This window comes from Tamandua tetradactyla, chromosome 17, assembly GCF_023851605.1.
Source record: "Tamandua tetradactyla isolate mTamTet1 chromosome 17, mTamTet1.pri, whole genome shotgun sequence".
Classification (NCBI taxonomy): domain Eukaryota; kingdom Metazoa; phylum Chordata; class Mammalia; order Pilosa; family Myrmecophagidae; genus Tamandua; species Tamandua tetradactyla.
Window position 1 is genome coordinate 42,431,626 of NC_135343.1, and position 18,890 is coordinate 42,450,515.

The window sequence follows — 18,890 nt, forward strand, 5'->3', positions numbered from 1 at the left end:
TTTACAATAAAAATATTTTAAAAAATAAAAATAAAACATTTTGTGATTAAGAAAAAATATGTATTTTCAAACAGTCACTGAGAGAATTTGTGACTAAAAGACTGGCTCTATGGGAAATACTAAAAAGAGCACTGCAGGCAGATAGGAAAAGACAGGAGAGAGAGGTCTGGAGAAAAGAATAGAAATGAAGACTATCAGTAAAGGTAAAAAGAGAAAAAATAAAAAATAAAATGTCACGTATAAAATCCAAAAGACAAAATGGTAGAAGAAAGTACTGCCTTTACAGTAATAACATTAATGGTAATGGATTAAATTCCTCAATCAAAAGATATAGACTGGCAGAATGGATTTAAAAACTGGACTCATCTATATGCTGTTTACAAGAGACTCACTTTAGATCCAAGGACAAAAACACATTGAAAGTGAAAGATCGGAAAAAGATATTTCCTGCAAACAACAACCAGAAAAGAGCAGGGGTAGCTGTACTAATATCTTACAAATTAGACCTCAAATGTAAAACAGTTAAAAGAAACAAAGAAGGACACTATGTATTAATAAAAGAAACAATTCAACAAAAAGACATAATCATAAATATGTATGCACCAAACCAGAGTGCTCCAAAATGCATGAAGCAAACACTGACAAAACTGAGGGGAGAAGTAGAAACTAGACTAGAGATATTAATGAAGTTGATCTCTACAGGACAAAGGTAAATCAGAATACAGAGTAAAAGATGATATGGTTCATATTTTAAAACTTCAGATTCTGTGTGAGACCAAGGAGAGAGATGTTTATTTAGTGCAAAGAGTTACTTGGTTTTAAATACATACTTGGGAACCCAAGCCAGGGACATGTGCAGACTAACCACTTTTCAGTTTGTCTCTTGAAATCCTCCAACAGCCTGGGATCCAAGCTCACCTATGGCACCTGTTTTATCAAAAGATTAATTTTCCACTAGACTTCTTTCCCCACGTATTTGCCAAGATAGACAGGTAATCTGTTCATTTCATTCATTCATTCATGCAAGAGAAAAACTTTATCATAGTAATTGAGAATGAAGCTTCTAGGTTCAAATCCCATATCTGCAACTAAATTCCTTAGCCTCTCTGTGACTCAGTTTCCTTTTCTGTGGAATGGGAATAACAGTTATATCTACATCAAAGAGCTGCCATAAGGCTTAAGAGAATTCATTACATAGAAAGGTGTTTAGAACAGAATCTGACACATTATAAATGCTCAGATGGTGTTAGAAGTAACCATTCTTCTTTACTAATGCAAATGTGGTCAAAAGTGTCCCATGTTTCAAGCACTGTTCCAGGCTAGGACCCTCCTTGGCAGAATGGAAAGCCATGAGCTTTTTGAGTCAAACAGATTTGATTTCAAGTTTTTGTTCTCCTGCTTAACCTCAACCTCTCAGAGCTCAAATTTTCTCCCCATAAGTATTGGGATAATGATACCCACCTTAAGTGTGGTGAGGATGAAATCAGAAACCTCTGAGTGCCTTGTATGCAGAGGACACTGATAATGTTAACTTCCTTCCCTAGTCGAAAGGAGCTCTCTCTTGCCCCCTTTGGTGTAGTACGGAGCATTTAAAGGACAAGGACATTCAGCTGGACACCTTACATCCCAGAGAGAATGGTCCATAAAGATTCTTTTTGACCCTCAAACTCTACACGTTTCCCACTGCCATCCCCCCCCACCTCCTACCTCCATCACACCCTGAGCAGCCAGAGGAAGGACACACAGGCCCAGCCACTGAAGGCTCATTGGTGTCCTGGAAGGCATAGACTCCCTGGTCTTTTATTTCCCTTTGGTACAACCATGAGGTGGCAGAGTTTCTCTGGACGCCTCCCCTTCTGCCCACGGCCCTGGCAGTGGCCTTTGTCTGGCTTCTCATTACTCACCTCTTTTTGGCTTATATGAGCCGTTGAATCTTGACATAAATCTGCCTAAATTGCTGTGTACCCCTTGCCCCCACAGATGCAATTACTTTTTATTTTTTAATTTTTATTATTGAACATATATACAAACACAGAATTTCCCATCTTCATTGCTCATATGTGTATAATTCAGTGATATCAGTTACATTCACAATATTATGCCACCATTGCTACCATCTGTTATCAAAATGTTGTCATCACCCAAAACAGAAACTTTGTATCCATTAGGCAATAATTCCCCATTCTCCTTTTCCCAGAATCTACTTTCTGTCTCTATGAATTTGCTTATTCTAGGCATTTCATATAGGTGGAATCATACGATATTTGTCTTTTGCGTCTGGTATATTTCACCTAGCATAATGTTTCGAGGTTCGTCCATGTTGTTGTATGCATCAGAACTGCATTTCTTTTCATGGCTGAATAATATTCCAATGCATGTAAATACCACATTTTGTTCATCCATTCCTCTATTGACTGGCTATTGTGAACAATGCTGCTATGAACATTGGTATATGTCTGAGTCCCTGTTTTCAATTCTTTATCATTTATACCTAGAAGTGGAATCACTGGGTCATATGGTAACTCTGTGTTTAACTTTCTGAGGAACTGCCAATCTGTTTTTACAGTGTCTGCACCACTTTCCATTCCCATCAGCAATGTGTGAGGGTCCTTATTTCTCCACATCCTCCCCATTACTTGTTATTTTCCTTTTTTTTTTCTTTTTGGGCCATTAGTAGGTATGAAGTGGTATCTCATTATGGGTTTGATCTACATTTCCTGAATGGCTAATGACGTTGAGAATTTTTTCATGTGCTTGTTAGAACAGTTCCAGTGTAAAATGAAGAGTTGTTCCGTCAAGGGAATGGAAAGATTTTGTGACCATGTGGAAGGGCCCTTTCCTCAGTCCTTGAAATCTTACTCATCCTACACTATGGCTGACCCTGAATGTGTAATATAATACAAAGACTTTCCCTCTGATAGGCTTTTGAGGGGCTGTTGGGGCGATATGGTGGTAATTCTGGAGGTAAGGAAAAGACTGATGCATATGACAGCAAAACAAAAAACCTTCTAAGACTTAACAGGTATCTTTGAATTTCAGGGAAATGATCCGTCAAGGCCTAGAAGAACTCCAGAAAGTCCTGCCAGGGGGAGACACTTACATGCACGAAGGATTTGAAAGGGTAATTTTTAAAATTTTAAATTCCAAATATAAAGTGTGGTGTAGAAGCATCAACATAGGGAAATCTGATGAGATCAGGCACATGTATTAAGAGAACTGAATATGTTTTTTTCCCAGTAAGCTTGTACCTAACAGAATGAACTTCCTTCCTCTTTACCTGATACCAATGTTTGGCTAGCACTCATAAATCACTCCAAATGCAAGTCTCCACGATCCCTAGTGTGACATTTATTGGATGGCGCTTCAAAGGTTGAGATAGAATTTCAATAACTTCAACCTTAAGCAAAACAAGTCACAAGCTGTGAAAAATAAGACACTGATACGTGTTTGTAAGTGCATTAGTTAAATGTGAAAGTAACTCTAGATGAACATCATCCATTGATATTTGAATAAATTACATAAATTAAAAAAAAATCAAGGCTGAACCCCAACTGCGTATTCAACATCAGAGCCCATTGCCTGATATGGTGTATGGAATGGCAGATAGAGGTTGCAACTCTGATGGTTCTCTCATATGTCTTTCAGGCCAGTGAGCAGATTTATTATGAAAACAGTCAAGGTAAGACAATGTTATGTATTTTTTAAGTTTCTTCTGTTTGCATCTAAAAAGCTAACTCAGCAATAATGTGTTTCAAAAGACATATGTGATTTTGTCTATAACCTATGTACACACACTTTATCCCAAAGAAGAAATACAAAGGAAGATGGGAGGAACTGGATCAAATTCTACTATCCTATTGGTACCAAGAAAAGTTATAAAAGCATAGTTCAGAGCCTCTTATGGCCCAGGTCTGTAACTCCCAAGAACAGTTTTGTATTAATTTATTGAATTAACTAAATTAATACATTAAATTAAATTAGTAAATACTTAGTCTTAAATTAGTAAATTTTTTTAATTAGCTAATAGTCAGATGGGTTAGTTAAGTCTTGGGTTTTTATGTCAAATTTAATTTTCTTGTCCTTCCCTGAGCTCCAAGCCTTCTCATTACTGTGATTAGATATGATATCTTAAGATAGTAGTTTGACTTAAATTTTTATTCACTTACGTAAAAAAAAAAATGCATGCAATCCACTTAGTGGAATGTCTACTGCATAGAAATAGTAATAATTGTTATTGTTTTAGGTGTTATTACTGTTACCTACAATGTCTTTCATGGATAGCATTTCTTTATCTGAAGCAAATCTCTTAAAAAGAAAGTTTCAGAGTGGGGCTTTCCTTCCAAGTCCTTAGAGGTGTCCACTTCCTCCATCATCCTACACTGCAATAAATAGAACAGACCCAGTATCCATCCACACCGATGTTGCTACAATAAATCAACCTTCAGCAACGTGACTACAAGTCTGAAAAATCCTAAAAGGAATTCTAATAGGATTCCTTTTTGCCAACTAGTCTAATACTTCCAGTCAGCTTGTAAATCATGGTTATTGTTGCTCTTTGCCAAAATGTCTTCAGAGGTGGTGTATAGAGTTGACTATAGCTTGTGAGAAGGACCCCTGAACAGCCATGTGGCAGAGTTTGCTCCAAGGCCTTGCTGCCAGTTACATAGACTCCTGCTGGGAAATAATCACACTTGGATGGGTGGAGACATTCCCAGCTACTGGGTCAATGACCATTTCACCAAGTTGGCCAGTTTTTGAGATGAGGCTGAGAAATCTAAAACCAAACCTATTCCCCCTAGAGCCTGCTCCTGCAGAAGCATTTTTCAGCATACTGTCATTGCTTCCACTCCCAAAAGAGAAGTTGTGGATTCTCAAAATATTGAACCTTGGGTGGCAGAGTTTCTAAGAGATAGAATCCCAGGGCTGAGGAGAGTGTGCCCAAGTGTGGCAGGATGGACTGAATTGGTTTGCTTTGTTTTGAGCAGGGTACAGGACAGCCAGCGTCATCATTGCTTTGACTGATGGAGAACTCCATGAAGATCTCTTTTTCTATTCAGAGAGGGAGGTAAGCAACAGCCTGGCCTGTGTCTAAGCACATACATGGTAATGGGGTTTCTCTCTTTGGAAATGAGCTATAATCTTTCTACTCTGGCAAAATAAGTATTCTTTGTAAAACCCCTAGGTAAAATAGTGCCTCATACACCAAAGAAATTTTTCGTTTTTTTTTAAAAGTTAATTCTCACACTTTACATGTAGATTTTTCCCCTTTCACATATTTACATATTTCTCTGTATTTTGAGGATTAAGAAATTGAGGTATTGAAGCCACTAAATTTCTCTACTAGCTTTGAAATATCGTATATCGCTTTTAAACAAAGAACGTTGCTACGATTTTTCCTTCACTTTCCCCCTACAACAGGAAAAGAGGAAAGAATTAACTTAGAAATTGCAAGCACAGAACTTGTGAAAATGCATGACCATTGAAATTTTCAGTGTTAGAACCAGAGTTAAACAGTAATTGGTGGCAATGTTCATTGTAATCTCCCCTTCAATATTTCATATTTCCTTTTCTTCAAGTTCTCAAAAAGTATTCCTCAAAACAAGAGAAAGAAGTCTCTAAATGAAGCTTTTGGTTTGTGTAAAGAGAGTCAGAAAAAGAAGTTAATTCAGTAATTGAAATGTAATGTGTACATGTAGAAAATGCTTTCCTTTCAAATTTTAGATTTGAGTTGTATGTAAAATTGATCCAAAGAAATTGGTTAACCATGTAAGTGTATCGAAGTCTTATTGATGACAAAGGCTCATTCAAGCCATGGTGAAAAGAAACACAATAGGAAAAAAAAAAAACAGGCAGTGAGCAAAGAAGTTGCAGGGCTCTGGGAGAAGAGTTCATCAAAGCAGTATGCCTACCTCAAGCTCTTGACTACTATTCAATTTAAATTCAGTTTCCTCAGCAAGCTGAAGTATATCTACTCACTCATTCATTTATTCATTCATTCAGAGTTGGTTGAGAGCTTGGCATGTGCTGGGCGATCTGCTAGATTCTAGGGATAAAGAGGTGAGCAAGACACAGTTGCTGCCCCCATGAGTCTTACCACACAATGATGTTCTTTTCTGAAAAACCTGTACTGGCTAAGGATAAAGGGAAATTATACAGGTAAACATTAATCTCCCCTCCCCCAACTGCTGGCACAAAAGATAATTGAAAAATGGATAAAGACACAATAAATATGACACACACTCTCTGAGCATTTGAAAAATAATATAGTTCTATATTATAAAATTGAAACTGACTGTATGATGGAAATAGAATAATGGAAATGCAATAATGGAAATGAAAAATAGCTTTTTGGGGTACTGAATAATACTCAAATAAAGTAAACACCCTAGTAAGGAAAATACTGAAATGATGATGGATGTCAGAAGCTTAAAGTAGGGATTAGCAGAAAAGAATTCTTGGTATGACACATAGTAACTCAGAAAAATATTTAGAGTACCAGTGCCAATAGAAGGTTTCTGAGAAAGAAAGATAAAGCACAAGATATAAAGAAAATGAACTCTTCCACTCTTTATAATTCCATATAAAGTCCAACTGGAGGAAAGGAGTCACAGAAGGTGTTGAAGATAAGACTGTGCTAGACTGCGTCTAAAAGTTTGTTTTGTCCTGGAAGCAGTTGGGAATATTTCTAACATGGGAAAACACATATGTTGCTGTCCCATGCAAAATTCAATGTTAAACCACATGGTCTTGAGTACTAAAAGAGAAGGAAAAAATGAAAAACACTGTTCAGATCAATAGGCATATATTGAGCTCCTGCTATATGCTTTCTATCAATTATTAAGCACCTACTGTATTTGCCAAAGATTTCCAACATTTTTTATTCTGAAACACAGAAAAACCTGGAGAGCAGATATCAGAGCCTTTATTAAATCATGTATTAAAATCAAGCCAAAACCTGGATGTTATTCATTATGTTGCCCTCTCAGTAACTTACTTGTAGAGGTCTTGGGTCCCCTATTCAAATGTGGATCACAATTCTTAAACTGTTAAATCAATAGATATATATTCTATGGGGAGAAAACAAAACAAGGCTCAAGAGAGAAGAGATATCAGTTGATTACTGTATTAGCTAGGGTTCTCTAGAGAAACAGAATCAGCGGGAGATATCTGTAAATATAAAATTTATAAGTGTCTCACATAGGCATGGTGACATCAGAGTCCAAGATCTGTAGGGCAGGCCACAAGCTGGCAGCTCTGATGGAGGTCCTCAATGAACTCTCAGGAGAGGCTGGCTGAAGCAGGAAGAGTGATTGTCCCTTCTGAATCCTCCTTAAAAGCCTACTGATGATTAGATTAGGAATCACTCATTGCAGAAGACACTCCTCTTCACTGATTACAAATGGATCAGCTGTGGGTGCAGCCAACATGGTCATGATTTAAGTCCATGAATTGTCCTCACAGCAACAGACAGGACAGTGCTTGCCCAACAACAACTGGACACCACCACCTGGCCAAGTTGGCACATGAACCTGACCATCACAATTACCTGTAGATATGATAATTGAAGGAAACAGCTCTAGAAATAGGAAATTAGGAGGAAGCAGAGTGTATGTCCAACACATTAACAATTTAAATTGCCCAATAATGAAATGGGGTAATTTGGGGTCAACAGGAAGGGACAGTGAGCTTTCTGAAATTGAAGACATTCAGGTAGAAATCTGTAGGATAAGATAGAGAAAATAAGAAAGCTACAATATGCCGTGCATAGGCCAAGTATTTTACAGAAATTATTTAATTCTAAGAGCGACATCTACAGATGTACAGATGAGAAAACCCAGGCTGTGTAACTAGTAAGCCTGTTATCTCAACCATTCATTCAGACACTGCCTCCCTCCTGAATGTGGGGATAAAATTCCCAATATGCAGAATCCTCACCTAAAGTACTTTTGAACTTTAGGGCCTAATATTGTAGAATATTTGGCATGAGTTTAGATACATCTGGCCATAAACAACTTACTGGGAACCCTGTTGTACTGTAGCTCCCAGGATTGTGTTATGAGTGTTGATTACATGCTTCTCAGCAGAAGAAAGATTATGAAGTGTTGGTTTGCTTTTTTCAGATTTCCAAAATATATAGCCACAAAGTTCTCAAGCTTCAGGAAGTGGAACACTACTGAAAAGGAGAATTCTCCAGATAGTTTTGAAATCCAGAGAGACCTTTTTTAGGATTTGAGTTTTGAATAATTGCTTAAAGTGCTTAATCTATCATCTTGGTAGATGAAGAATTGAAAGTACAGGGGACAAGACAGTGACATTGCATGGCCATTGCAATAAATAATTGACTTAAGAAACCCCCTCTGTTGGAATTGAGGAAGAAATTTATTCTATAGGAATGAAAACAGCCTGATCCATGAAAGGTGCCAATGTTTATGCATGTCTACATTGTTTTAGGCTGTGTGTGAGAAGCTCTGCAAACATTATCTCATGTAATCCCCAAAACACTTTAGAGAGCAAATCCAGGAGTCAAACCAAGGCATATCCAGTTCCAAATACCGCATTCTTTTCCTTATACTGCTATTACAAAGGGGAAAAAAAAGTTTGTCTATAAAAAGCAACCAGAGGAATAGGAAACTTAATCATTTCCCCCAGGATATTTAATAAGACTTACCTTAGACTGCAGTTTCCCTTTTCTTCCCTTCATCTTTCTAAGCTGTTCATCAAGACTCTACTTTTGTGACTCTTTCTCAACAACTCCCTTTGGACTAATCTCTCTCTTCATTTCTGCCAAACCTTATGATACACTGCAACATTTCCTGGGGTATGAGCTTCTCAAGGACAGCGACTACCCTTTCCATCATGGTACCTAGCACCTAGTAGGTGCTCAATAAATACCTAATTGATGAAGTTTGTGCAACAAATCCAAGAGGAATATGTTTTGCCACTGCTTCTCTCTCTCTAATTCCCTTTCTTTTCTCAATGCAGGCAAACAGATCCCGGGATCTTGGTGCAATTGTTTACTGTGTTGGAGTGAAAGATTTCAATGAAACACAGGTATGATCATGGATTTCTTCAGTTTGTGTCAGATTTTGGAGCATATTAAGCTTGGGAATAATAGAGAAAATGTGCGTTCATTGCAGAGGGTGCATCTGCAGCATAAATACACCTCGAACAGTGTATTTTCCTAGAAATGCTAAGCAGGAAGGAATTATTATATGTTTAAGGGCCAAAAACTATTTTCTGATAACTGGGATCTTCAACCAAATCACTCAGAAGTTACCTTTCTTAGTAGATAATAACTTGTCACACATTTGAATTAACTTGGAAAACTTGTTGGGTTTTTTTTCCCACTTTGACTATTTTGATTTTCTTATTTAAATGTCAAGCAGTCCTTTTTCTCATTAAAAATTCATGTTCAATACAAACCAAATTGTAAATAATTGGACAGGTGGGCTTATATGTATATATATAAGTTGTCATTGGACAATGACTATAACTGTGAGAATCACAGATCTATACAGAGATTTTAGAGTAGGAAAGCTCCCAGATCAGCTTCTCCTGTCTCTCAGCCCTTGGCTCCACAAAGCAGGACCTGCCAACCTTTTGCAAGGGTCCTTGCCTCAGTGAGCAGTATGGGTAAAAGATAGGGTCCCCATTCATTGGCCTCCCCAACACCAAAGCCTGAATTTATTTTTAAAGTTGCTCTGAAGAGAAACTTGAATCTGGTTGATTCGAATAATGTTGCCAAAAGGAATTTGAATGAATGGGAGAAAACTGAGCCAATGGCCTGCCCCCAAATCCATAAATACATCAACCCCAGGCCAAATTTTCATCTTGCTGGGCAATTTCTCCTCTGCTTTGGAGAAGAAAAGTATTAACACAAATGCAAAAGCTGTAGCCAAGCCTTCTGGGCCCACTCCAGAGCGGCCGCTGGTAAGCTCATTATTATAGAAGACTTCTCCGTAAGGTCGCTGGGCCCACCGAAGGCCTCAGGTTCTGAACGTAGATGGATCCCCTGGACTCAATGGCTTTCCTAAATTCTCCATGGTCAAGCTAACAAATCTCCACGTCTGTGTGAGCATGTTTGTGTTGTGTGTTCGCAGCTGGCCCGAATCGCGGACAGTAAGGACCATGTGTTTCCTGTGAATGACGGCTTTCAGGCTCTGCAAGGCATCATCCACTCCGTGAGTAAAGTGCTTCCCCTGAGCCTGGACTCTCAGGCACTTTCTGCTGCCTGTTCTATAAATATCCACAACTTCTCTCTAAGGCGGGTTGGTGTTTTTCTGTTTGAGAGCATATTCCTTACTCATATCTTTGTGTCTGCCATGTCCCACTGCCCCTCCTACTTCTCACGCATGTTTCTTTTCTCATTCTCTTGGGCTGGTTCTCCTCTATGATAGAAAACTAAAATGTGAAGGAGGCCCTGCTTCTGGCAGTGAACTAAACTTCAGATGGGTCACATGGGGGGCAGCTCTCTTACTGAACAGGCTGTGGGTTGATGGCTTCCAGTTGCCTACCTTAGCTTTCCCAGCCACCGCTGAGTGTGAGCTGCCTCGGGGCCTTTGCAGGCTGAGCCTAGCTCTCTTGGCCTTTTGAGACACTGGACCAGTGGTTCTCTATTTTAGCTGCCCACTGAAATCATCTGGGGAGCTTTAAAGAACTCCAATGTCTGGGCCTCTGATTCAGGTGACTCTAATGTCCATCCAAGATTGAAAATGACTGCTCCAGATCTATAATCCCCAAATATGAGAGACCTCATTTTCTTCAGGATCTGCAGAGTCACCAGCTCTCCTTCCCACCTAACCTGGGTTGGATGGAATGATCCCTGACCACGAACGGTTTTCTGTCACCATTTTCCTCAGCAGCAAATAAGGCATTGGCTACTAGGGCTTACCTTCTCTGCCTTCCATACACAGACCACATCCTTGGTCCAACTGGAATATTGGATGAGTCTGATCTTTAAAGCCTCAGCTGGCAGGACAGTGTGTGTGTCACAACTGTCAGTAATGATGTCCAGAGGTGCTGTGCCCTCCATATTTAGATTTTGTGGCCAGGCAAGCAGCTTGTAGTTTCTCCCATGGAAGTTCATCAAACTCCAGATTTGAGGTCCAGGATATAAATTCACTGTCTTCTTAAGATGTCATGGAAGAGTCTTGACCCAAGGGTTACCAGCCAGGGGCTCAAGATCTGCCCCTCCCTGTGCCATCATCAATTGTAGAAAATGTTCCATACCCATGCAAGGCTTATTGGTGGGGTAGTATATCGGAATCCTGTATTTTATGCATGATTATTCTGTAAACCCACAACTTCTTCAATAACAGGAAAAAAAAAATCTGTCCCTCTTCCCCAGACCTGATAAGCCTCCCATATGGCTTTGCCTTCATGCTCACGTCTCTCCCAAGGTTTGCTAGAAGTTCAAGAAGAAAGAAAAGCAGAATGAGAAATAAGAACTTTGGAGATGGTCAGTCCAGAATTTAAATGCTAGTCCAATCACTTACTTATCACTGATAAATCATTGGATAAATTAGTTCACTTATTTCCTTATCCATAAAGAGGGATTGATGGTAAGACATATCATAGGTTTTTGGGGATTACAAGAGATAAAACCACAGTGAAGAAATCTAATATTTTACCAGGCACATAGTAGGTACATAAGGCATCACCCTCATCACATGAGGCCCTAAATTTTCTAATTTGACTATGTATAAAAGTCACTTTGGATTCTTGTTTACAATACTAATTCTTAGGCCTTACACCCAAAAGATTCTATTGCAGTCAGAAGGGGGGGACCCTAAGAATTTGCCTGTCTTTAATCTGCATTTTGAAATATGTACCTTTGTTGTACTTTTAGAACATTGACATGTGTGACCTTATGTTTTAAGAATCAAGAAAATAATCAACCTCAAGTTAGGAATTCCTATCTTAAAAATGGAGAGGTGATCGTCATCTTTTTCAAGACGTGTTTGTTTGTGAGGAATATAGAAACCCACTCGTACTACCTTAAGCAGTAAGTGGAAAGTATTGGAAAGATAAAGAAATATTGGTGCTAATTATAGGTGCCCAGGTGAAGGACCCCTACTCTAAATCATTTCTGTGGTTGCTGTGGCATATCTGACATTAAAAGCAACAAGAATTACAATGACCATAAAATACAGTAACCCAAGGGGTGCAAAACACATTCAAAAACAGGATTTGGGGCTGATGTGAATCCTTCCAAAGCTTGAAGATGGATTATTGTGGGCTGGAGTCATCATGAGGAGGTGGGGGAGCCTGAATCACTGAAAGACCAGAGGAGGGTAGTGGATAATGTCAGAGAAGAGGCTCCACCCAGGGGCCAGAAAACAGCACAGCAGATCCAGGGGGCAATAATAATCATTCCTGTTTTTTTGGTGGAAGGGTTTGGGTAAAGGAGGCAGGAATAATAGGAAATAATCCTAGACATTGGATTGGAATCAGATTGCAAGGGCTTTGAAAGGGTTTTGATTCCAACCTATAAGCAGAGGGTAATCACGGAAGCATTTTGAACACATAAAAAGTGACATCTACGAAGGAAAGCTGATAACAGTGTCTGTGGGCATAGGAGGGAGACATGGGATACCTAGAGGGAAAAGCCCAATTTTGCCTTCAGGTAGCTAGACTCTAAAAAGGGGCAGTTGTTAAAGTCTTGTAAGCCATATGCCTAACATCATCTAAGAATTAGTTCCTACACAAATACATTAGAATATTTTTATTTGCATATGTCTGTGTTGTCCTTGAGTATTTCAACCTTAGCAACTCACCCAAGCTCAACATGAGCCCAGAGGTTTTTAAAACTCTCCCTACCCTCAAACGGAAATAACTCCAAAGATGTTTAGGAAATTGTAGCAGAACGTTTTCCCCAAAAGGAAAAAATAATAAATTGAAACTTCGGTCTCCAAACTGTTAATTGAATGATAACATTCTCCTGAGCTTTTTAACTGGGAGTTAGGCTGGTGGTTTAGACTCTTTCAGTATTGGGAACCCATGTTTATGGCAATTGTTAATTCGTTTGTTTGAACAGAGAAACAGAGACAAGTATGGCAACCTTCATGTTTTTCAATCAGACAGAAGTAATTATAACCTAAAAGCTGGCTAATTATTTTTTAAAAATAGATTCATTTCCCCTTTTGGATGTTGAAAAGAAAGCTCTCTTTCCTCGCCCAACCCCCTAACCCCCTCTGAATCATCTATTCCAGCTTTGTCCCATGGACATTGTTTTGTGACTGGTTATTTTCTCATAATAAAACAGGACTGGGCTTAATTATCCAAAATAGGATTACAGAACGGCTTTCAATAAGCTCAAATGGCTCATAAAATTCTCTGCCCATAGTGACCTTATTTTTAAATGCCAAATTAAGATGCAAAGTCAAGTATTTATTCATTTATCAAATAGTCACTGAAAACCTTTTATGGTAGACTCTTAAGATACAGTTACAAGTAAAGCTCCTGGTGGCACTTAAAATCTAGGGGGGAGAGGCACATAAAAATACATAAATAAGAAAATAAATATAGAATTGAAATTGTGATAAATGGTATAAAAGAAATCACATATACTGAGATTAAGAGTAGAGGGATTGAGAAAGACCTTAGAGGTTCTTTGAAGAGACAACCTGAAGGATTAAAAGGAGCCATCCATTGAAGAGCACAAATAGAATGTTCTAGGAGAGCATGCTCTAAGATCATCGATGTGTCAGAGAAAATGAAAAAAAAAAAGCAGTGCATGAGGTGGAGTATGGCAGAAGATAAGTGATGTAGCAAGCCATGGCTAAAGCATGCAACCCTTTGAAGACCATGATATTTTTCACTCTAAAGACAGTGGGAGGGCGGGCCGCGGTGGCTCAGCGGGCAAGAGTGCTTGCCTGCCGTGCCGGAGGACCCCGGTTCGATTCCCGGCCCCAGCCCATGTAAAAAAAACAAACAAACAAACAAAATATAATAAAACAAGAAAATGTTTAAAAATGTTTCCCTTTCTTCCTCCCTTCCTTCCTTCTCTGTCTTTCCTTCCTTTCCTCCCTCTCTCTTTAAAAAAAAAAAAAAAAAAAAAAAAAAAAAAGACAGTGGGAAACTAGATACAAAGTCCAGCAATAGAGCAATCATCCTCGAAATCAAGACACTCAGGAAATCTAGAGGTCATGGCATTTTATCCATGTCCCTTTGGATGATGAATAAGTAAACCCTTAGTATCAATAGTCATGAGGCCTTTGAAGAAGAAGACTCACTCCTTATTATGGCTTAATGAGTATGTTCACTTGTGCTGGCATTTCTAATACCAATCTCTGAAGAACTTCTTAACTCCATTTTACCAATGAGGAAACTGAAGTGAGGGAAGGTTGGATAAGTCCACCTTCCTATAATGGTGGAGTATGGAAAATGAACCCAGGTCTAGCTCCAAAGAGCCTGCCCTTTCCATGACACACAGCTACAAATGTCCAAGGAAAGGGAAATCTCCATTGATTCCCAGAAGCTGGTTATCTAGGACATGGATTCATCAAGTCCCCAGATTCTGTGCTTCCTCCAATCTGATGTCTGTCTTTTAACTGTTCCTCAATCCTTTCTGCTTTAAGGAAGACATACTTAGGTTTCAGATCTGTATAATGTGTTACTTTTTGAAGTGCTTTCACTTATTTTTCCATTGTGGTCTTTCATCCATGGAGACAGGGAAAAGGCAGAAAGAAATCAACTGCTATAGGGATCTTCCTTTGAGGAACTGTTGTTCCTTTATCCCGTTAATAATTAAAAATCCTAACAACCACATGAAGTAAATATGGTTATCTCCATTTTACAGATGAAGAAACTGAAACTCAGATAACTTGTTAAATGGCTCACAGTTCCAAGGGGAAAGCCAGGGTTGGAACCTAATTCCATGTTTCCAAAGCCCATGCTTTTCCCTTAGGAAGATAAAAATAAGAAACACCGCCCTTTAGTGAGTTCTCATTATGTGTTAGACAGTGTGCAAGTCATTTTACATACATCCACTCATTAAATCCTCACCGCTCCCATTTGTTGTTGACCTTGTTACTCTTTTTACAGAAGTAGATACTAAGGGTTGGAGTGATTTGCTCCCTTGTCCAAGGCTAGACAGCTCAGTGAAAAATGATCCAGAATAGACCCAAATCTGTCTCAAACAACCATCTTGTGAATGACCCTCAAGGCTGACTGAATAACATGGGTAGGCCAGAAACTAGTTTTATTTCAGAGAGGAAGTCGCTGAAGACCAAAAATGTGAAACGGCTTGACAAGTTATAGCAAAGGCAAAACCAGAACCCATATGGCCTTACTGGGTGCACAGTTGGGGCATAAGAGGGTGGAACAGGAGAGCTCTTGGCCTTTCACAGGGGTAGAGAGTTCTGAAAAACTCCATCCTGCTCAATGGATGAAGTTGCATCATCATGAGAATCTGGCAACTTGATACAGATTGAAAAGAGTGTCTCCTCTTCTATTCTTGGACCAGCCTCAATCTCTGAGGGCCGTGGCAGTGTCCCCACCCACTTCTGCAGAATAAGGTTGATGAAAGTATAAGAAAGAGTGGGAACGGATGGAAGACTGTAGCCTTTTAAACCAGTAGAACTGTAAGGAAGAAACTTTTCCTTTGCCTTCTGTTACTGTGGCTTCTTGGGGGAATTTCCACTGACCACAACCATTGAATTTAGTGCCAGCCCTCAAGTGAAAATATGAAGCAAAGGTCCAGAGTGGCTCATGGGTCTTTGTTTGCCTTTTCAAAAGTGCTACAGGCAGTGAAACGGGAACCTGCATGAAAGCTGGGTTCAGATAACGCTGAGATGGGTCTGCAGCTTTGAAACCCAACACTTGACTTGGTTACTGCCACTTAAACTCCTCCTTCCAGATGTCCCCACTTGGGAACAATCAAGGGCAATGCCTGGAACCAGGCACACTGTCTATGAGAAGAAGAACCCAGTTGCTGGCACCGGACCATCATCATCTAGGAGCATTTTCCTAGAATAAATAATTAAGCCTGCATTGGACTCCCTATTATTGTGGGGGTGAGTCAGCACATAGAGCCTTTTGCATGTTGGATCAACAGTAAACAGCAAGTATTGAGAAAACACAACTAAACTTAAAAGTATTTCTCCCAATAAAATCAGTAAAACTAAGGAAAAAATCTATTCCATGCTGTATACAAATTTAGTTTGATTACGAAAGCAGATCCTGCATTGATTTCTCCTGGAAAGGTGGAAGAAAGGTGCCCCTGATTTGGCCTGGTCTCTAGCAAAGCTATGAATAAAACCAACACTTGTCTTCCAGGCCATCCCTCCCTGCCTACTCTGTACTGCTAGGAACTGCTACGGGTTTCTCTCCAATCAAAACCAACCTTGCATTCCCCCAGTCTCAGAAAGTGCCTGAGTTTATTGAACTAAGCCTCTTTCCAGGGCTAGTGGATGGGGACACAGTATTTCACCAGTAGCGGCCCTCCTCTTCTCTCTCTTTTAAAAAAATTTCATTGTGATAACATTTATATAACATGAAATTTTCCATTTTAACCATTTTTAAGTATGAAGTCGATTACATTCATAATGTTGTGCTACCATCACTGCCATCAATTACCAAAGCTTCTTCATCAGCCCGACAGACACTCTATAATATTAAGCAATAACTCCCCATTCCCCCGTCTCAGACAGGAAAACGTGCCCCATCCCAGCTTTGAGCTAGAAAAGGTACTGGAGACATGACCTAGTAAAAGAGGAAAGACAGAGATGGAGAGAATAGTGCATAATGTGAGCTAAAGCCACAAAAGTGTTGTAGAAAGGAAAAAAAACCTACAAGAGAAATTACAGCAGAAGGATTATCTATAGTCTGAATAGATATAAAGATATCCTCTCTTATTTGAAAAGCATTTATTCAATAGTATTGCAAAAGATAGCAGTTTTCGGAATAAGTAAAATTTGGAGACAAGCAGTAATGACATCATAACTAGTTTAGAAGGCTGGAGAATAGAAAGCGGAAAGTCCAGGTGACTTGTCAGTTTTTTAACTGTGATGTCTCTAGAAGACTAAAGAAAAGAATAGTTTTTTTTTTTGCAAAGAATATTAAAATATCTCTGTGAGATCCTATCACCTTAACGATCCATTTTACAGAGAAGAAGACCATCTGTTCTAGTTTGCTAGCTGCCAGAATGCAATATACCAGAAACGGAATGGCTTTTAAAAAGGGGAATTTAATACGTTGCTAGTTTACAGTTCTAAGGCCGAGAAAATGTCCCAATTAAAACAAGCCTATAGGAATGTTCAATCAAAGGCATCCATCCAGGGAAAGATACTTTGGTTCAAGAAAGGCCAATGAAGTTCAAGGTCTCTCTCTCAAGTGATAAGGCACATGGCAAACACAGTCAGGGCTTCTCTCTCAGCTGGAAGGGCACATGGCGAACACAGCATTATCTGCTAGCATTCTCTCCTGGCTTCCTGTTTCATGAAGTTCCCTGGGAGACATTTTCCTTCTTCATCTCCAAAGATCGCTGGCTCATGGACTCTGCTTCATGGTGCTGCAGCATTCTCTGCTCTCTCCGAATCTCTTCCATTCTCCAAAATGTTTCCTCTTTTATAGGACTCCAGTAACTTATCAAGACCCACCCAAATGGGTGGAGACATGTCGTCACTTAATCCAGTTTAACAACCACTCTTGACTAAATCACATCATCCAGGGAAATGATCTGATTACAGTTTCAAACATACAGTATTGAATAGGGAATGGGATTTTGATTAAAACATGGCTTTTCTAGGGGACATACATCCTTTCAAACCAGCACACCATCCATCAAAAATCATTGATAGATTCAAGTAGTATGTATTCAACAATTATATTTGCAGTTATTAAGATCCCTAGAATTAGAGAGTTGAGTTACCTACAAAGACCCACATTGTTTAATTTGCTCCAGATTCTCTGAAATCATCTCTCAACATCTTTCCACTCTCTACTTCCACTCCAACCTCACAGAGATTCCTGAAGTTCCTCAAAAGAGCCAGCACTCTCCTGCCTTCGGGATGAAAAACTCCCCATCTGGAACGCTTTTCTGTGGCTATTAACGTGGGTCATCATTCACTTTCCCTGAGTACCTAATATGAAGAGAAATCTCTTCCGACACTTTCTAATATCATATATTTTATTCTTCAATAAATGCCCACCTCCAATACGAAGTACACCTTTTTTAAAAAAATTTTAATTTGTAACATATATATAAAATAAAAGTTTGCAATTTAACCATTTTAAGTGTACAATTCAGGGCCATGATTACATTACATTCACAATATGCTACCATCACAACCATCCATTACCAAAACTTTACCAAAAACTCAAACGGAAACTCTATACCCAGTAAGCAGTAACTCCCCATTCCCGGGCCCCTGGTAACCTCTAATCCACTTTAGTGTCTATGAATTTGCTTATCCTAGATATTTCATATAAGTGGAATCATATAATATCTGAACTTTTGCATCTGGCTTATTTTACTTGGCATAATGTTTTCAAGATTCGTCCACGTTGCAGCACATATCAGCACTTCATTTTGTTGTGGAACAGCTTCTCTTAAATCAGGCTTATCTGTGATCAGAGGAAACTCCTTCTTCTCCTTTGCCTCATCTGAAGCCTCTCCAGACCTCAGGGTCCTGCACAGTCTTGTTTTCTTCACGGAGTCGTCCCAAGTCGCTTGTCCACTGTGAACTCTGCTGCCTGGAACTCCGGTGGCATTAATTGTTGCACCCACTCACTCGGCACTTGGATCTCTCCCATGCTATATGCTTTTCCCAAGTTGTGCAACATCTAAGTTGTGTTTCCCATGGTGTCTGGCTCTGTGCTTTGCATATTTGTTCATTACAAAGCAGACCAGAGGACATATAGCATGCGTCATCCATGGAAGACTTACA

General features: G+C 39.3%; 1 protein-coding gene across 1 annotated transcript in view; it reads left to right on the plus strand.

Annotated features, from left to right (window-relative positions):
* ANTXR1 (ANTXR cell adhesion molecule 1) overlaps window positions 1–18,890 on the plus strand; it is a 252,599-nt gene that overhangs the window by 75,677 nt on the left and 158,032 nt on the right. The window contains exons 4-8 of the mRNA XM_077134446.1: window positions 3,040–3,121; window positions 3,646–3,679; window positions 4,986–5,065; window positions 8,983–9,051; window positions 10,101–10,181. Of these exons, the coding sequence (XP_076990561.1) occupies window positions 3,040–3,121; window positions 3,646–3,679; window positions 4,986–5,065; window positions 8,983–9,051; window positions 10,101–10,181 (346 nt within the window). The remainder of the gene's footprint in view (window positions 1–3,039; window positions 3,122–3,645; window positions 3,680–4,985; window positions 5,066–8,982; window positions 9,052–10,100; window positions 10,182–18,890) is intronic.